This window comes from Streptopelia decaocto, assembly GCF_964273445.1.
Source record: "Streptopelia decaocto genome assembly, chromosome: 32".
NCBI lineage: Eukaryota > Metazoa > Chordata > Aves > Columbiformes > Columbidae > Streptopelia > Streptopelia decaocto.
In genome coordinates, this window is record NC_138687.1 from 33,661 (window position 1) to 52,539 (window position 18,879).

General features: G+C 65.6%; 1 protein-coding gene across 1 annotated transcript; it reads right to left on the minus strand.

Annotated features, from left to right (window-relative positions):
* Positions 1-613: 613 nt before the first annotated feature.
* MARK4 (microtubule affinity regulating kinase 4) lies at positions 614-18,841 on the minus strand. The gene is given in 19 exon segments (XM_082074053.1): positions 614-825; positions 1,825-1,869; positions 3,282-3,302; positions 3,305-3,360; positions 4,264-4,506; positions 5,715-5,812; positions 6,357-6,577; positions 7,186-7,336; positions 7,652-7,761; positions 7,849-7,948; positions 8,339-8,458; positions 9,031-9,267; positions 11,124-11,180; positions 11,880-11,950; positions 12,527-12,592; positions 12,676-12,724; positions 12,831-12,884; positions 13,990-14,178; positions 18,622-18,841. Coding segments are annotated over 19 exon segments (2,004 nt in total). The 5' UTR covers positions 18,673-18,841; the 3' UTR covers positions 614-760.
* Between the last annotated feature and the right edge of the window lie 38 nt (positions 18,842-18,879).

Sequence of the window (18,879 nt, forward strand, 5' to 3'; positions counted from 1 at the left end):
CCCCCAGGGGGGGATCCCCCATTTCCGGGGGGGTTCCCCATCCCGGGGGGGGAAAATCCCCAGCTCCAGGGGGATTCCCATCTCCGGGGGGGTCCCCCCATTTCTGGGGTGATTCCCCATTTCCAGGGTGGCTTCCCATCTCCAGGGGGGGTTCCCCATGTTGGGGGGTTCCCTAGAGCTGGATGCACCCCAGAACGAGGTGGGGGGGGCTCCCCATTTCCGGGGGGGTTTCCCCATCCCCAGGGGGGGATTCCCCAACCCCCAAGGGGGTTTCCCCATCCCCAGGGGGGTTTCCCATCTCCGGGGGGCGTTTCCCCATTTCCGGGGGTGTTCCCCATCCCCAGGGGGGTTTCCCCATTTCCGGGGGTGTTCCCCATCCCCAGGGGGGTTTCCCCATTTCCGGGGGTGTTCCCCATCCCCGGGGGGGGGTCCCCATTTCCGGGGGGTTCCCTAGAGCTGGACGCGCCCCGCCACCCGCGCTGCCGTGTCCCCAAAGTTCATCACCGTGTCCCCAAAGTTCGTCACCGCGTCCCCAAAGCCGCTGCCCCCCCCCGGCAGCCCCCGGCCCGCCCCCCCCGGGCCCCCCGGGCGCTGGAGCCGGCAGACGCGGGGCTGGAAGCGGCAGAACTGGGGGTCCCCCCCCGGCGTGGGGCGGGGGTGCGGGGGCAGGAGGGGGGGCCGGGGGCCGGGGGCGGGGTCCGGCGGGGCCCCCCCCCGGCCGGGGGTCTCGTCACCGTCACTGTCACCGGCGTTGTCACCGTCACACGCCCGGCGCCTCGGAGCAGCCGGGGGGCGGCTTGCGCTTGATCCCCAGGTAGATGGCGACTGCGGGGGGGTATGGGGGTTATAGGGGGATATATGGGGGGGTATGGGGTGGTATAGGGGCCATAGGTGGGTCTACAGGGAGTATGGGGGCTATAGGGGGGTTATAGGGGGATATATGGGGGGTATGGGGTGGTATAGGGGCCATAGCGGGGTCTACAGGGAGTATGGGGGCTATAGAGGGGGTATAGGGGGGTATATGGGGTGGGTATGGGGTGGTATAGGGGCCATAGCGGGGTCTACAGGGAGTATGGGGGCTATAGGGGGGGTATAGGGGGATATATGGGGGGTATGGGGTGGTATAGGGGCCATAGCGGGGTCTACTGGGAGTATGGTGGCTATAGGGGGGGTATAGGGGGGTATATGGGGGGTATGGGGTGGTATAGGGGCCATAGCGGGGTCTACAGGGAGTATGGGGGCTATAGGGGGGGTATAGGGGGGTATACGGGTGGGTATGGGGTGGTATAGGGGCCATAGTGGGGTCTACAGGGAGTATGGGGCTATAGGGGGGACATACAGGGAGTATGGGGGCCATAGAGGGGGTATGGGGACTATAGGGGGGACATAGCAGGGGTATAGGGGCTATGGGGGCGGTATGTGGGCCATGGGGGGTATACAGGGAGTATGGGGGCTATAGGGGGGGTACGTGGGCTATAGGGGCTATATGGGGAGTATGGGGGCTACAGGGGGGTATGGGGGCTATACGGGGGTATACGGGGAGTATGGGGGCTATAGGGGGGGGTACGTGGGCTATAGGGGCTATATGGGGAGTATGGGGCTACAGGGGGGTATGGGGCTATACGGGGGAATATACGGGGAGTATGGGGGCTATGGGGGGGTATGGGGGCTATAGGGGGGGTCTACAGGGAGTATGGGGGCTATGGGGTGGTATAGGGGGCATAGGGGTGGTATAGGGGGCATAGGGGGGTATGGGGGGACCTAAAGGGTGGGTATGGGGCCTATAGGGCAGTGGGGGGGGGGGATTTGGGGGGCAGGACCCACCTTGCGATCGCAGGTCCCCCGATTCTCTCAGGTTCGTCTGTGACCCTGGGGGGGGACACAACATGTTGGGGGGAGCACAACACAATGGGGGGGTGGGGGGACACGCACTGAGCACCAGGACCCCCCCCACCCCCCAAATTTGGGGGACACCCCCCAACCCCCCCCCAGCGACAGTAAAGGCCAAGAGGAGAGAGAGAGAAGGGACAGGAGCAAAGGCAGAGGCCACTGGGGGCACTGGTGGCACTGGGATGGTCACTGGTGGCACTGGGATGGTCACTGGTGGCACTGGGATGGTCACTGGTGGCACCGGGATGGTCACTGGTGGCACCGGGATGGTCACTATGGACACTGGGATGGTCACTGGTGGCACCGGGATGGTCACTGGTGGCACCGGGATGGTCACTATGGACACTGGGATGGTCACTATGGACACTGGGATGGTCACTATGGACACTGGGATGGTCACTGGTGGCACCGGGATGGTCACTGGGGGCACCGGGATGGTCACTATGGACACCGGGATGGTCACTATGGACACCGGGATGGTCACTATGGACACTGGGATGGTCACTGGTGGCACTGGGATGGTCACTATGGACACTGGGATGGTCACTATGGACACTGGGATGGTCACTGGTGGCACTGGGATGGTCACTATGGACACTGGGATGGTCACTGGTGGCACCGGGATGGTCACTGGTGGCACCGGGATGGTCACTGGTGGCACTGGGATGGTCACTATGGACACTGGGATGGTCACTGGTGGCACTGGGATGGTCACTATGGACACTGGGATGGTCACTGGTGGCACCGGGATGGTCACTATGGACACTGGGATGGTCACTGGTGACACTGGGATGGTCACTGGTGGCACCGGGATGGTCACTGGTGGCACCGGGATGGTCACTGGTGGCACTGGGATGGTCACTATGGACACTGGGATGGTCACTGGTGGCACCGGGATGGTCACTGGTGGCACCGGGATGGTCACTGGTGGCACTGGGATGGTCACTATGGACACTGGGATGGTCACTGGTGGCACCGGGATGGTCACTGGTGGCACCGGGATGGTCACTATGGACACTGGGATGGTCACTATGGACACTGGGATGGTCACTGGTGGCACCGGGATGGTCACTATGGACACTGGGATGGTCACTATGGACACTGGGATGGTCACTATGGACACTGGGATGGTCACTGGTGGCACCGGGATGGTCACTGGTGGCACTGGGATGGTCACTGGTGGCACCGGGATGGTCACTATGGACACTGGGATGGTCACTATGGACACCGGGATGGTCACTATGGACACTGGGATGGTCACTGGTGGCACCGGGATGGTCACTGGTGGCACTGGGATGGTCACTGGTGGCACCGGGATGGTCACTATGGACACTGGGATGGTCACTGGTGGCACCGGGATGGTCACTGGTGGCACCGGGATGGTCACTTACGGATCTTGGCTCCGGGGGGCGGGGGGCGCCCGAGACGCAGCGGTTGGAGCTCTGGCGCTTGGACGGGTCAAGAGTGACCCTGGAACACAAGAGGAGGAGGAGGAGGAAGGACAGGAGGAGGAAGAGGAGGAAGAAGGACAGGAGGAAGAAGAGGAAGGACAGGAGGAGGAAGGAGAGAAGGAGGAGGAGGAGGAAAGAGAGTAAGAGAAAGGTGGTGAGGAAGATGAACAGAAGGTGAGGAAGAGGAGGATGAGGATGAAGTGGATGGGGATGATGAAGGGGAGGAAGAAGATGAGGGTGACGAGAAGGAGGATGAGGAGGACGAGGAAGAAGATGAGGAGGAGGAAGAAGAGGAGGAGGAAAAGGAGAAGGAGGAAGAGGAGGAGGAGGAAGAGGAGGATAGTGAGAAGGAAGATGAGGATGAGGAGGAGAAAGGTGATGAGGAGGAGGAAGATGAGGAGGATGAGGAGGAGGAAGAAGAAGATGAGGGTAGTGAGAATGATGGAGGAGGAGAAGGATGAAGATGAGGGTGATGATAATGAGGATGATGAGGAAGAGGAGAAAGATAAGGAGAAGGAGGATGAGGGTGATGATAATGAGGAAGATGATGAGAAGGGTAGGGAGGATGATGAGGACAATGAGAAGGAAGATGAGGAGGAGGAAGATGAGGATGAAGATGAGGGTGATGATAATGAGGAGGAGGATGAGGAGGAGGAGGATGAGGAGGAGGAGGAGGAGGAGGAGGAGGAGGAGGAGGAGGAGGATGAAGATGAGGGTGATGATGAGGAGGATGAGGAGGAGGAGAATGAAGATGAGGACAAAGAGGAAGAAGATGAGGATGAGGGTGATGATAATGAGGAGGAAGATGAGGATGATAATGAGGAGGAGGAGGATGATGATGATAAGGATGCAGATGAGGATGAAGATGATGAGGAGGAGGAAGAGGATGATGCTGAGGATGATGAAGATGAGGAAGGCTCACCTGCGGCTGAGCTTGCTGGTCAGTTTGCTGAAGAGGTTGGAGGTGGCGCGGGCGCGGCTGTGGGGGAGGGGCGCGGCCTCGGGGGGCAGCGCCGGGGGAGGGGACGCGGGGGGACCCCCGGGGGGGCCGCCGCCCCTGTCCCCCCCCCGCCGCTCCCGCACCTGCCCCCCGTGGAACGTGCTGCGGGCGCCCGAGCCGCGAGCCAGCCGGGGGGACGGGGGGGCGCCCCGCGCCGCCGCCGCGCTGGGGACAGGGGACACGTCAGGGGACAGGGGACATGGGGGACATGGGGGGACATGGGGGGACATGGGGGACCCCAACCCAGGACTGAGCTGGGGACATGGGACACGTCAGGGGACAGGGGACATGGGGGACATGGGGGACGTGGGGGGACATGGGGGACCCCAACCCAGGACTGAGCTGGGGACAGGGGACACAGGTCAGGGGACATGGGGGGACATGGGGGACCCCAACCCAGGACTGAGCTGGGGACATGGGACACGGCTCAGGGGACATGGGGGGACATGGGGGACCCCAACCCAGGACTGCGCTGGGGACATGGGACACAGGTCAGGGGACATGGGGGGACATGGGGGACATGGGGACATGGGGGACCCCAACCCAGGACTGAGCTGGGGACATGGGACACGTCAGGGGACGTGGGGGGACATGGGGACGTGGGGGACATGGGGGACCCCAACCCAGGACTGAGCTGGGGACATGGGACACCGGTCAGGGGACATGGGGGGACATGGGGGGACATGGGGGACCCCAACCCAGGACTGAGCTGGGGACATGGGACACGGCTCAGGGGACATGGGGGGACATGGGGGACGTGGGGGACATGGGGGACCCCAACCCAGGACTGAGCTGGGGACATGGGACACGGCTCAGGGGACATGGGGGACATGGGGGGACATGGGGGACCCCAACCCAGGACTGAGCTGGGGACATGGGACACGGCTCAGGGGACATGGGGGGACATGGGGGACGTGGGGGACATGGGGGACCCCAACCCAGGACTGAGCTGGGGACAGGGGACACGGCTCAGGGGACATGGGGGACATGGGGGGACATGGGGGACCCCAACCCAGGACTGAGCTGGGGACAGGGGACACAGGTCAGGGGACATGGGGGGACAGGGGGGAGCCCAACCCAGGACAGAGCTGGGGACATGGGGGGGACACAGGTCAGGGGGACATGGGGGGACATAGGGGGACCCTGAACTGGGACCGAGCTGGGGACAGGGGACATGGGTCAGAGGGGACAGGGGGGACCCCCAAACCAGGACTGAGCTGGGGACATGGGGGACCCCGACCTGAGACAGTGCTGGGGGGGCACCTGAGGACTGTGTGGACTGGGGGGGTTTGGGGGGGTTATGGGGGTCTGGGGGGCTGTGGGGGGGTTTGGGGGTCCTGGGGGGGCTGTGGGGGGGTTTTGGGGTGCCGTACCTGTTCTCCTTGCCGTTGTGCAGCAGGGGGGGCCGCTCGGGGCGCTCGGCGCACACGTACGTGTTCCTGCGGCCCATGGCGCTGGGGGGGGGGTTGGGCTGGGGGGGGACACACACACCCATACAGATCAGCATTGGGATGGGGGGAGCCCTGACCCCCACCCCAACATGCCCCCCCCACCCCAAGATACCCCCCCCCCACCCCAGGGTGCACCCCCCAGATCCCCCCCTCCCCGCCCATGTCCCCCCCACCCCAGGGTCCCCCCCAAAATCCCCCCAACCCCAGGGTGCCCCCCACCCCACAGCACCCCCCCCCCCCATCCCAATGTGCCCCCCCCACCCCCAGGTGCCCCCCCACCCCAGTGTCCCCCCCAATCCCAACATGCCCCCCCCACCCCAGGGTTCCCCCCAAAATCCCCCCAACCCCAGGGTGCCCCCCACCCTAAGGTGCCCCCCTATCCCATGCCCCCCCCCCCCAACCCCACGGTGCCCCCCACCCCACAGCACCCCCCCCCAATCCCAATGTGCCCCCCCACCCCAGGGCCCCCCCCAACAAAGGGTGCACCCCAATCCCCAGGGCCCCGCCCCCCAGGGTGCCCCCCAATCCCAATGTGCCCCCCCCCACCCAGGGTGCCCCCCCCACCGTGCTGCCCCCGTCCTTGTGCCTGTCGGGGATCTCGGCCTTGTTGGGGTTGTGGGCGCTGCTGACCATGGGGCTGGAGGGGGGGGCGCCCCCCCGCGTCCCCCCCCCGAGGCTGCAGCTGCCCTTGCGGGGGGGGGGCAGCCGCTCGTCCTTCAGCTCCGCGTCCCCCCCCCCGCTCGTGGGGCTGCGCTTGGGGGGGGCGGGGAGGGGAGAGGGGCCGCCTGGAGGGGGGGGACATGGACATGGGGGGGTCGGGGACAGTGAAGGGACACTGTGACCCCCCCCCAGGGGACAAGGGACACAGGGACAGCCCAGGGGACGCTGTGACCCCCCCCAGGTGACAAGGGACACAGGGACACCCCAGGGGACAGGGGCACATGGTGCCTCCCCAGGGGACAAGGGGACATAGTGCCACCCCATGGCCACCCAGGGGACAGGGGGACATGGTGCCACCCCAGGGGACACAAGAACACTGGGACACCCCAGGCCCACCCCGAAGGACATGGGGACACCCTGGGGACACCCCAAGGGACACGGGGCCACCCCAGGGGCACCCCAGGTGCCACCCGGGGACAGGGGGACATGGGGCCACCCCACGGGACACGAGGGACATGGGGCCACCCCAGGGGACACGGGGGACATGGGGCCACCCCAGGGGACACGGGGCCACCCCAGGGGACACGGGGCCACCCCAGGGGACATGGGGCCACCCCAGGGGACACGGGGCCACCCCAGGGGACACGGGGCTACCCCAGGGGACATGGGGCCACCCCAGGGGACACGGGGCCACCCCAGGGGACACGGGGGACCCGTTGCCACGGGCACTCACAGAAGTCGCTGTGGCGCCGCTGCCGGTGGTAGCCGCCGGCCCCGCGCTGGCCCTTGGCGTGCGCGGTGGCTTTGCCGTTTGTCACCTCGCCGGGCGCCCGCACCCGCGCCAGGGACAGGCTGCTGCCTGTACGGGACTCCCCGGCCTCCACCTGTGTCACCCGTGTCACCCGGTGTCACCCGGAGTCACCCAGAGTCACCCAGAGTCACCCAGAGTCACCCGCGCCAGGGACAGGCTGCTGCCTGTACGGGACTCCCCGGCCTCCACCTGTGTCACCCGTGTCACCCGGTGTCACCCGGAGTCACCCAGAGTCACCCAGAGTCACCCAGAGTCAGCCGTGCCAGGGACAGGCTGCTGCCTGTACGGGACTCCCCGGCCTCCACCTGTGTCACCCGGTGTCACCCAGTGTCACCTGGTATCACCTACTGTCACCCAGTGTCACCCGCTGTCACCGGTGTCCCCGCACCTCGCTCTTCCTGCCCAGCAGGAGGTAGGTGGCCGTCACCTCGTTGTACTTCTGGGTGCTCAGCGACTCCTTGATCTCGTCGCGGGTGTAGCCCATGCCCACCATCACCTCTGCGGGGACACGGGGACACCGCGGGGACACTCAGGGGACGTCCCCGCGGTGCCACCGTCCCCCCCCGGGTGGCTTTGTCACCTCACCGATGCGTTTGGTGTCCCCAAAGTCCTCCTCGGGCTCCTTGTAGGGCTTGAGCTCGTCCCCCTCGTAGCCGATGTTGATCCACTTGTCCTTCATGATTTGCTGCGGGTGACAACGGGTGACAATAGGTGACAACGGGTGACAACGTGTCACTAGGGGTACATGAGCCCCAGCCCTGGGGACCCCCCTGAGCCCGTGTCCTTTGGTGTCCCCTCCCTGAGCCCTCTGATGTCCCCCCTCTCCCCGATGTCCCCATGTCCCTATGTCCCCCGATGTCCCCAGTGTCCCCGATGTCCCCAGTGTCCCCAATGTCCCCAGCGTCCCCATGTCACCTCCAGCGTGCAGCACTTGGCCGGGTTGAGCACCAGGGGGGACAGTGCCAGCCCCATGTCCCCAGTGTCCCCCCTCTCCCCGATGTCCCCATGTCCCCAGTGTCCCCCGATGTCCCCATGTCCCCCGATGTCCCCAGCGTCCCCGATGTCCCCGTGTCACCTCCAGCGTGCAGCGCTTGGCCGGGTTGAGCACCAGGAAGCGCCGCAGGATGTTCTCGCAGTCGGTCGACATGTAGAAGGGCACCCGGTACTTCCCGCGCAGCACCCGCTCCCGCAGCTCCTGGGGACAACGGGGACAATGGGGACACCGGGGGGGGCGGGGGACACCGGGGGGGGCGGGGGACACCGGGCACGGCCAACGTCCCCATCCGTGGCACAGGGAGGGGACAGCGCTGTCCCCAGTGGGTTTGGGGCGCTGGGATGTGCACAAGGTGGTGGGGACAGGAGGGGACATCGAGCTGGGGTTGGGGACACCAATCAGGGTGGGGACACCCATGGGAAGGTGGGGACACCCATGGGAAGGTGGGGACACCCATGGGAGAGGCACAGGGAGGGGACAGCGCTGTCCCCAGTGGGTTTGGGGTGCCCACCACTGATACACCAGGTGGGACAGGGGGTGCCAGGGGGTACTAGAGGGTACCAGGAGGTGCCAAGGGGTGACAGGAGGTGACAAAAGGTGACACCTTGAGCTTGTGGCCGTCGAAGGGCAGGGAGCCGCTGACCAGCATGTACAGGACACCCAAGGGACGGGTGCTGTCCCCATTTGGGTGCCCATCACTGACACACACACCAGGTGGGACAGGGGGCACCAGGGGGTGCCAGGGGGTGACAGGAGGTGACAAAGGGTGACACCTTGAGGTTGTGGCCGTCGAAGGGCAGGGAGCCGCTGACCAGCGTGTACAGGATGACCCCCAGGCTCCAGATGTCGACCTCGGGGCCGTCGTACTTCTTGCCCTGGAAGAGCTCGGGGGCGGCGTACGGGGGGGACCCGCAGAACGTGTCCAGCTTGGAGCCCGGCGAGAACTCGTTGCTGAAGCCGAAGTCGGCGATCTTGATGTTGGCCTCGGCGTCCAGGAGCAGGTTCTCGGCCTGGGGACAGCGGGGACAGTGGGGACAATGGGGACAATGGGGACAACGGGGACGTTGGGGACAGTGGGGACAACAGGGAGACTGGGGACATCGGGGACACTGGAGACACCAGTTGGCCTCGGCGTCCAGGAGCAGGTTCTCAGCCTGGGGACAGTGGGGACGTTGGGGACAATGGGGACGTTGGGGACAGTGGGGACGTCGGGGACAGTGGGGACGTCGGGGACAGTGGGGACACCAGTTGGCCTTGGCGTCCAGGAGCAGGTTCTCGGCCTGGGGACAGCGGGGACAACAGCAACGTTGGGGACAACGGGGACAATGGGGACAACGGGGATGTTGGGGACAACGGCGATGTTGGGGACAGTGGGGACGATAGGGACAACGGGGACAACGGGGATGTTGGGGACAGTGGGGACATTGGGGACACTGGATATACCAGTTGGCCTCAGCATCCAGGAGCAGGTTCTCAGCCTGGGGACGTTGGGGACAGTGGGGACAATGGGGATGTTGGGGACAGTGGGGACAATGGGGATGTTGGGGACAGCGGGGACAATGGGGACGTTGGGGACACTGGGGACAATGGGGATGTTGGGGACAGTGGGGACAATGGGGATGTTGGGGACAGTGGGGACGTTGGGGGCAATGGGGAGGACGAGGACAACGGGGACGTTGGGGACATTGGGGACAGTGGGGACACCAGTTGGCCTCGGCGTCCAGGAGCAGGTTCTCAGCCTGGGGACAGCGGGGTCAATGGGGACGCTGGGGACAGTGGGGACAATGGGGACGTTGGGGACACTGGGGACAATGGGGAGAAGGGGGACAACGGGGACGTTGGGGACAGTGAGGACGTTGGGGACAGTGGGGATAGTGGGGACATTAGGGACGCTGGAGACACCAGTTGGCCTCGGCATCCAGGAGCAGGTTCTCAGCCTGGGGACAGCGGGGACAATGGGGACGTTGGGGACGTTGGGGACAGTGGGGACAACAGGGAGACTGGGGACATCGGGGACACTGGAGACACCAGTTGACCTCGGCGTCCAGGAGCAGGTTCTCAGCCTGGGGACAGCGGGGACAATGGGGACGTTGGGGACAATGGGGACGTTGGGGACAATGGGGACGTTGGGGACAATGGGGACAGTGGGGACACTGGAGACACCAGTTGGCCTCAGCGTCCAGGAGCAGGTTCTCGGCCTGCGGGGACATTGGGGACATTGGGGACATCGGGGAGACTGGGGACACTGGTTGGCCTTGGCGTCCAGGAGCAGGTTCTCGGCCTAGGGGACAGTGGGGACAGTGGGGACAGTGGGGACAGTGGGGACAGTGGGGACAGTGGGACGGGGATGGGGACAACGGGACAAGGGCACTAAGATGGGCACTGGGATGGGGACACTGGGGACACTGGGACGGGGACACCGGTTGGCCTCAGCGTCCAGGAGCAGGTTCTCGGCCTGCGGGGACATTGGGGACACTGGGGACACTGGGGACATTGGGGACACTGGGACTGGGACAGCAGGATGGGCACGGGGATGGGGACAGTGAGGTGGGGACACTGGGGACAGCGGGATGGGGACAGCAGAATGGGCACAGGGATGGGGACAGTGGGATGGGGACAGCGGGATGGGGACAGCGGGATGGGGACACTGGGACATTGGGGACACCGGGATGGGGACATCAGGGACATTGGGGACACCGCGACATTGGGGACACCATCCCAGGCCCCCCACGTGGCACAGGGACACCGGAAAAGCCACAGCAAGGGACACCGCGCCACCCCATTGTCACCCCATGGGGTGTCACCCCATTGTCACCCCGCGGGGTGTCACCCCCCAGGGGACCCCGGGGGTGTCACCGGGTCCCACCTTGAGGTCGCGGTGCACGATGTTCTTCTGGTGACAATAGTGCACGGCCGAGACGATCTGGGGACGGCGCGGGTGTCACCGAGTGTCCCCCCCCCTCCATGTCACAGCCCCGGGGCGGGGGGATCGATGGTGGCCACGTGTGGCCGCCACGTGCCAGCCCTCCCTGTCCCCAACTGCCACCAACGGCCCCGCCCCCCACGGCCCCCCCAGTGTCCCCAATGTCCCCCCTGCTGTCCCCAATGTCCCCCCACATGTCCTCCCAGTGTCCCCAGTGTCTCCCCTGTGTCCCCATCTGTTGGCTCCCCAGTGTCCCCAATGCCACCAATGTCCCCAGCGTCCCCCCAACCTGCCCAAACTTGCCCCCGCATTGTCCCCAGCGTCCCCACCTGCCAGAACTTGGCCCCCCAGTGTCCCCAAAGCCCCCAGTGTCCCCCTCAATGTCCCCAGTGTCCCCTATGTCCCCCCCAATGTCCCCAGTGTCCCCAATTGCCATAACTTGGCCCCCCAGTGTCCCCAAAGCCCCCAATGTCCCCCCCATTGTCCCCAGTGTCCCCTATGTCCCCCCCGATGTCCCCAGTGTCCCCAACTGCCATAACTTGGCCCCCCAGTGTCCCCAAAGCCCCCAATGTCCCCAGTGTCCCCCCCAGCGTCCCCCCCAATGTCCCCAGTGTCCCCAACTGCCATAACTTGGCCCCCCAGTGTCCCCAGTGTCCCCATAGCCCCCGATGTCCCCAGTGTCCCCCCCAGTGTCCCCACCTGCCGGAACTTGGCCCGCGCCTCCTTCTCCTTCATCCTCCCGTGGGACACCAGGTAGTCGAACACCTCACCTGGGGGGGGAAAATGACACCCATGGGTGGGGGTCAGGGTGCTGGGGGGGTCAGCACCCATGGGTGGGGGTCTGGGTGCCATGTGGAGGGTCAGCACCCATGGGTGGGGGTCAGGGTGCCATGGGTGGGGTCTGAGCACCTATGGGTGGGGCTCAGCACCCGTGGGTGGGGGTCTGAGTGCCCGGGGGGGGGGGATGAGCACCCATGGGTGGGGGTCTGAGTGCCCGGGGTGGGGGGGAATGAGCACCCATGGGTGGGGGTCTGAGCACCCATGGGTGGGGGTCAGCACCCGTGGGTGGGGGTCTGAGCACCCGTGGGTGGGGCTCAGCACCCATGGGTGGGGCTCAGCACCCATGGGTGGGGGTCTGGGTGTCCGGGGGGGGGGATGAGCACCCATGGGTGGGGGTCAGCACCCGTGGGTGGGGTCTGAGCACCCATGGGTGGGGGTCAGCACCCATGGGTGGGGGTCTCAGCACCCATGGGTGGGGGTCTCAGCACCCACGGGTGGGGGTCAGCACCCACGGGTGGGGGTCAGCACCCACGGGTGGGGGTCAGCACCCACGGGTGGGGGCTCACCGGCGCTGGCGTACTCCATCACCAGATACAGCGTCTTCTCCGTCTCGATGACCTCAAATAACTTCACTGCGGGGGGGGGGGCCGAGAGGGGGGGTCAGCACCCATGGGTGCCCCCCACCCCCCCCACCCATGGGTGCCCCCCCGCTCACCGATGTTGGGGTGATTCAGCCCCTTCATGATTCGAACCTCGCGGAAAAGCTGCAGGGGGGGGACAGGGGGTTAGTGGGGGGGTTGGGACCCCCCTTCAACACCCAATGGGTGCCCCAACACCCACGGGTGCCCCCCCACCCATGGGTGCCCCCACCTTCTGCAGGCTGGTGGGGTTCAGCTGCGTCTTGTCGATGATTTTTATGGCCACCTGGGGGGGGGGACAGATGGTGACACCCCCACAGCGTCACCCTCTCCTCCCAGTTGCTCCCAGTTCCTCTCGGAACCCCCATTTCCCCCCCCACGACCCCCCAGTCCCTCCCAGTTCCCCCCCATGATCCCCAGTTACTCCTGGGACCCCCATTTCTCCCCCCAGTCCCTCCCAGTTCCCCCCGGGACCCCCATTTCTCCCCCCATTTCCCCCCCAGCCCCCCCCGGGACCCCCATTTCTCCCCCCAGTTCCCGCTGGGACCCCCATTTCCCCCCCAGCCCCCCCCCGGGACCCCCATTTCTCCCCCCAGTTCCCTCCCAGTCCCCTCCCAGTCCCTCCCAGTTCCCCCTGGGACCCCCATTTCCCCCCCAGCCCCCCCCGGGACCCCCATTTCTCCCCCCATTTCCCCCCCAGTCCCCTCCCAGTTCCCCCCGGGACCCCCATTTCTCCCCCCAGTCCCTCCCAGTCCCCTCCCATCACTCCCAGTTCCCCCCGGGACCCCCATTTCTCCCCCAATTTCCCCCCCAGTCCCTCCCAGTTCCCCCCGGGACCCCCATTTCCCCCCCAGCCCCCCCCGGGACCCCCATTTCTCCCCCCATTTCCCCCCCAGCCCCCCCCGGGACCCCCATTTCCCCCCCAGTCCCTCCCAGTTCCCCCTGGGACCCCCATTTCTCCCCCCATTTCCCCCCCAGTCCCTCCCAGTTCCCCCCGGGACCCCCATTCCCCCCCCAGCCCCCCCCGGGACCCCCATTTCTCCCCCCATTTCTCCCCCCAGTCCCTCCCAGTCCCCTCCCATCACTCCCAGTTCCCCCTGGGACCCCCATTTCTCCCCCCATTTCCCCCCCAGTCCCTCCCAGTTCCCCCCGGGACCCCCATTTCTCCCCCCATTTCCCTCCCAGTCCCCTCCCATCACTCCCAGTTCCCCCTGGGACCCTCATTTCTCCCCCCATTTCCCCCCAGCCCCCCCCGGGACCCCCATTTCTCCTCCCAGTCCCTCCCAGTCCCCTCCCATCACTCCCAGTTCCCCCTGGGACCCCCATTTCTCCCCCCAGTTCCCGCTGGGACCCCCATTTCCCGCCCAGGACCCCATTTCCCCCCGTCCCACCTCCCTGCCGGTGAGGATGTGGCGGGCCAGCTTGACCTTGGCGAAGTTGCCCTTGCCGATGGTTCGCAGCAGCCGGTAGTTGCCGATGTGCGGCTGCTCCTCGGGGCACGAGGCCACCGAGTTGCGGCAGCGCGCGCCCAGCGAGCGGCCCGACCAGCCGGGGACCTTGTCCGAGCGGCTGCCGCCCAGCTGGGGACAGGGGACACAGTGACACATGGGGACACATGGGGACACATGGGGACACATGGGGACACATGGGGACACACATGGGGACACACATGGGGACAGCCCAGCGAGCGGCCCGACCAGCCCGCGGCCTTGTCAGACCGGCTGCCGCCCAGCTGGGGACAGGGGACAAACACAGTGACACATGGGGACACATGGGGACACACATGGGGACACACATGGGGACACACATGGGGACACATGGGGACAGCCCAGCGAGCGGCCCGACCAGCCCGCGGCCTTGTCCGAGCGGCTGCCGCCCAGCTGGGGACAGGGGACACGGTGACACATGGGGACACATGGGGACACACACAGTGACACATGGGGACACATGGGGACACACATCGTGACACATGGGGACACACATGGGGACACACATGGGGACACACATGGGGACACACACAGTGAGACATGGGGACACGGTGACACATGGGGACACACACAGTGAGACATGGGGACACACATGGGGACACACATGGGGACACATGGGGACACACATGGGGACACACATGGGGACACACATGGGGACACACATGGGGACACACATGGGGACACACTGAGACACATAGGGACACACACGGGGACACACAGGGACACACATAGGGACACATGGGGACACACTGAGACACATGGGGACACACATGGGGACACATGGGGACACATGGGGACACACTGAGACACACAGGGACACACATGGGGACACACATGGGGACACACATGGGGACACACTGAGACACACAGGGACACACATGGGGACACACATGGGGACACATGGGGACACACTGAGACACACAGGGACAGACATGGGGACGCACATGGGGACGCACATGGGGACGCACATGGGGACGCACATGGGGACACACATGGGGACACACTGAGACACATAGGGACACACATGGGGACACATGGGGACACACATAGGGACACACATGGGGACACATAGGGACACACATGGGGACACATGGGGACAGACATGGGGACACACTGAGACACATAGGGACACACATGGGGACACATGGGGACACACATGGGGACACATGGGGACACACGGGGACACACATGGGGACACACGGGGACACACAGGGACACACATGGGGACACACATGGGGACACATGGGGACACACATGGGGACACACATGGGGACACACATGGGGACACACATGGGGACACACATGGGGGGACACATGGGGGCACACATGGGGGGACACATGGGGGGACACATGGGGACACACACAGTGAGACATGGGGACACACATGGGGACACACATGGGGACACACACAGTGAGACATGGGGACACACATGGGGACACACATGGGGACACACATGGGGACACACATGGGGACACATGGGGACACACATGGGGACACACATGGGGACACACACAGTGAGACATGGGGACACACACGGGGACACACATGGGGACACACATGGGGACACATGGGGACACACACGGGGACACACACGGGGACACACATGGGGACACACATGGGGACACACATGGGGACACACATGGGGACACATGGGGACACACATGGGGACACACACAGTGAGACATGGGGACACACATGGGGACACACATGGGACACACATGGGGACACACATGGGGACACACTGAGACACACGGGGACACACGGGGACACACACGGGGACACACACGGGGACACACACGGGGACACACACGGGGACACACGGGGACACACTGAGACACACTGAGACACACTGAGACACACTGAGACACACATGGGGACACATGGGGACACACTGAGACACATAGGGACACACATGGGGACACACATGGGGACACACATGGGGACACATGGGGACACACATGGGGACACACACGGGGACACACACGGGGACACACACGGGGACACACACGGGGACACACACGGGGACACACACGGGGACACACACGGGGACACACATGGGGACACACATGGGGACACACATGGGGACACACATGGGGACACACATGGGGACACACATGGGGACAGTGGCTACACCCAGGGACAACAGTAACACATGGGGACAGCAATGACACCCCAGACCTGGTGACAGCCTGGACACAGCGACAGCGGTGACACCCAGGGACACAGGGACAGTGGTGACACCCCAGACATGGGGACTTGGTGACACATGTGGACACGGTGACACATGGGGACACATGTGGTGACACAGGGGGACACATGTGGTGACACATGGGGACAAGGGGAACAGCCCAGCGAGCGGCTGGACCAGCCCGAGCAGCTGCCACCCAGCTGGGGACATGGGGACATGGGGACACCCCAGGGACAGCGGGGACACTCGGGGACATGGGGGGACAGCGGGGACACTGGGGACACGGGGGGACAGCGGTGACACCGGGGACATGGGGGGGACAGCGGTGACACTGGGGACACGGGGGGACAGCGGTGACACCAGGGACACGGGGGGACAGCGGTGACACTGGGGACACGGGGGGACAGCGGTGACACCGGGGACACGGGGGGACAGCGGTGACACCGGGGACACGGGGACGGCCCAGACCCACAGCCCATCATGGGGGGACCAGCGGGGCTGAGACCCCTCCCCAGGGCCAACAGGCCCCCCCGGGTCCCCCGGTACCAACGGGACCCACCCGCTACCAACACGACCCCCCCCGGTACAAACCGGTGCCACCCAGTGCCCCCCGGGACTAACCCAGTACTAACCCGGGACTAACCCGGGACTAACCCGGGACTAACCCGGGACTAACACAACCCCCCCGGTACTAACCCAGTACTAACCCGGGACTAACACGACCCCCCCCAGTACAACCCGGTGCCACCCAGTGCCCCCCGGTACTAACCCAGTACTAACCCAGTACTAACCCGGGACTAACCCGGGACTAACCCAGTACTAACCCAGTACTAACCCGGGACTAACCCGGGACTAACCCGGGACTAACCCGGGACTAACCCGGGACTAACACGACCCACCTCCCGCTACAACCCAGTGCCACCCAGTGCCCCCCGGTACTAACCCAGTCCTAACCCGGGACTAACACGACCCCCCCGGTACTAACCCAGTCCTAACCCGGGACTAACCCGGTTCCAACACACCCCCCCCCCCAGTACCAACCCGGTACTAACCCAGTACTAACCCAGTACTAACGCGACCCCCCAGTACTAACCCGGTACAACCCAGTACTAACGCGACCCCCCCCCAGTACTAACCCAGCACTAACCCGGCACTAACGCGACCCCCCCCCATCCTAACCCGGTACTAACCCGGTACAACCCGGTACTAACGTGACCCCCCCAGTACTAACCCGGTACAACCCAGTACTAACGCGACCCCCCCCCATCCTAACCCGGTACTAACCCGGTACAACCCGGTACTAACGTGACCCCCCCAGTACTAACCCGGTACAACCCAGTACTAACGCGACCCCCCCCCCATCCTAACCCGGTACTAACCCGGTACAACCCGGTACTAACGCGACCCCCCAGTACTAACCCGGTACAACCCAGTACTAACGCGACCCCCCCCCATCCTAACCCGGTACTAACCCGGTACAACCCGGTACTAACGCGACCCCCCCAGTACTAACCCAGTACTAACCCAGTACTAACACGACCCCCCCAGTACTAACCCGGTACAACCCAGTACTAACACGACCCCCCCCCAGTACTAACCCAGCACTAACCCGGCACTAACGCAACCCCCCCCCCATCCTAACCCGGTACTAACCCGGTACAACCCGGTATTAACGCGACCCCCCCAGTACTAACCCAGTACTAACCCGGCACTAACGCGACCCCCCCCCCATCCTAACCCAATACTAACCCGGTACAACCCAGTACTAACGCGACCCCCCCCCCGAGTACTAACCCAGCACTAACCCGGTACTAACGCGACCCCCCCCCATCCTAACCCGGTACTAACCCGGTACAACCCAGTACTAACGCGACCCCCCCAGTACTAACCCAGCACTAACCCGGCACTAACGCGACCCCCCCCCCCATCCTAACCCGGTACTAACCCGGTACAACCCGGTACTAACGCGACCCCCCCCCCATCCTAACCCGGTACTAACCCAGTACAACCCGGTACTAACGCCCCCCCGGTACAACCCGGTACAACCCGGTACTAACGCCCCCCCGGTACTGACCCGGTCCAACCCGGTACTAACGCCCCCCCCGGTACTGACCCGGTCCAACCCGGTACTAACGCCCCCCCCGGTACTGACCCGGTACAACCCGCCCCCCCCGGTACTGACCCGGTACAACCCGGTACTAACGCCCCCCCCGGTACTGACCCGGTCCAACCCGGTACTAACGCCCCCCCCGGTACTGACCCGGTCCAACCCGCCCCTCCCGGTACTGACCCGGTCCAACCCGCCCCCCCCGGTACTGACCCGGTACAACCCGCCCCCCCCGCTCACCGCGTCCGCGTTCCGCTCGTTCCCCGCCGCCAGGGCGGAGCGCGAAGACATCGCGGCCGGGGCCGGGGGCCGGGGGGGCCCGGGGCGGGCGGGGGGGCCCGGCCGGGCCGCTACCGGGAGCCCATGGCCGGGCCGGGGCGCTCGGAGGCCGAACCGGGAGCGGGACCGGGACGGGCGGCCATGGGCCGGGCCGGGCCCACAGCGGAACCGGAAGCGGGCGTGGCCACGCCCCTTTAAAGGCGCGGCGCACCCCGGAAT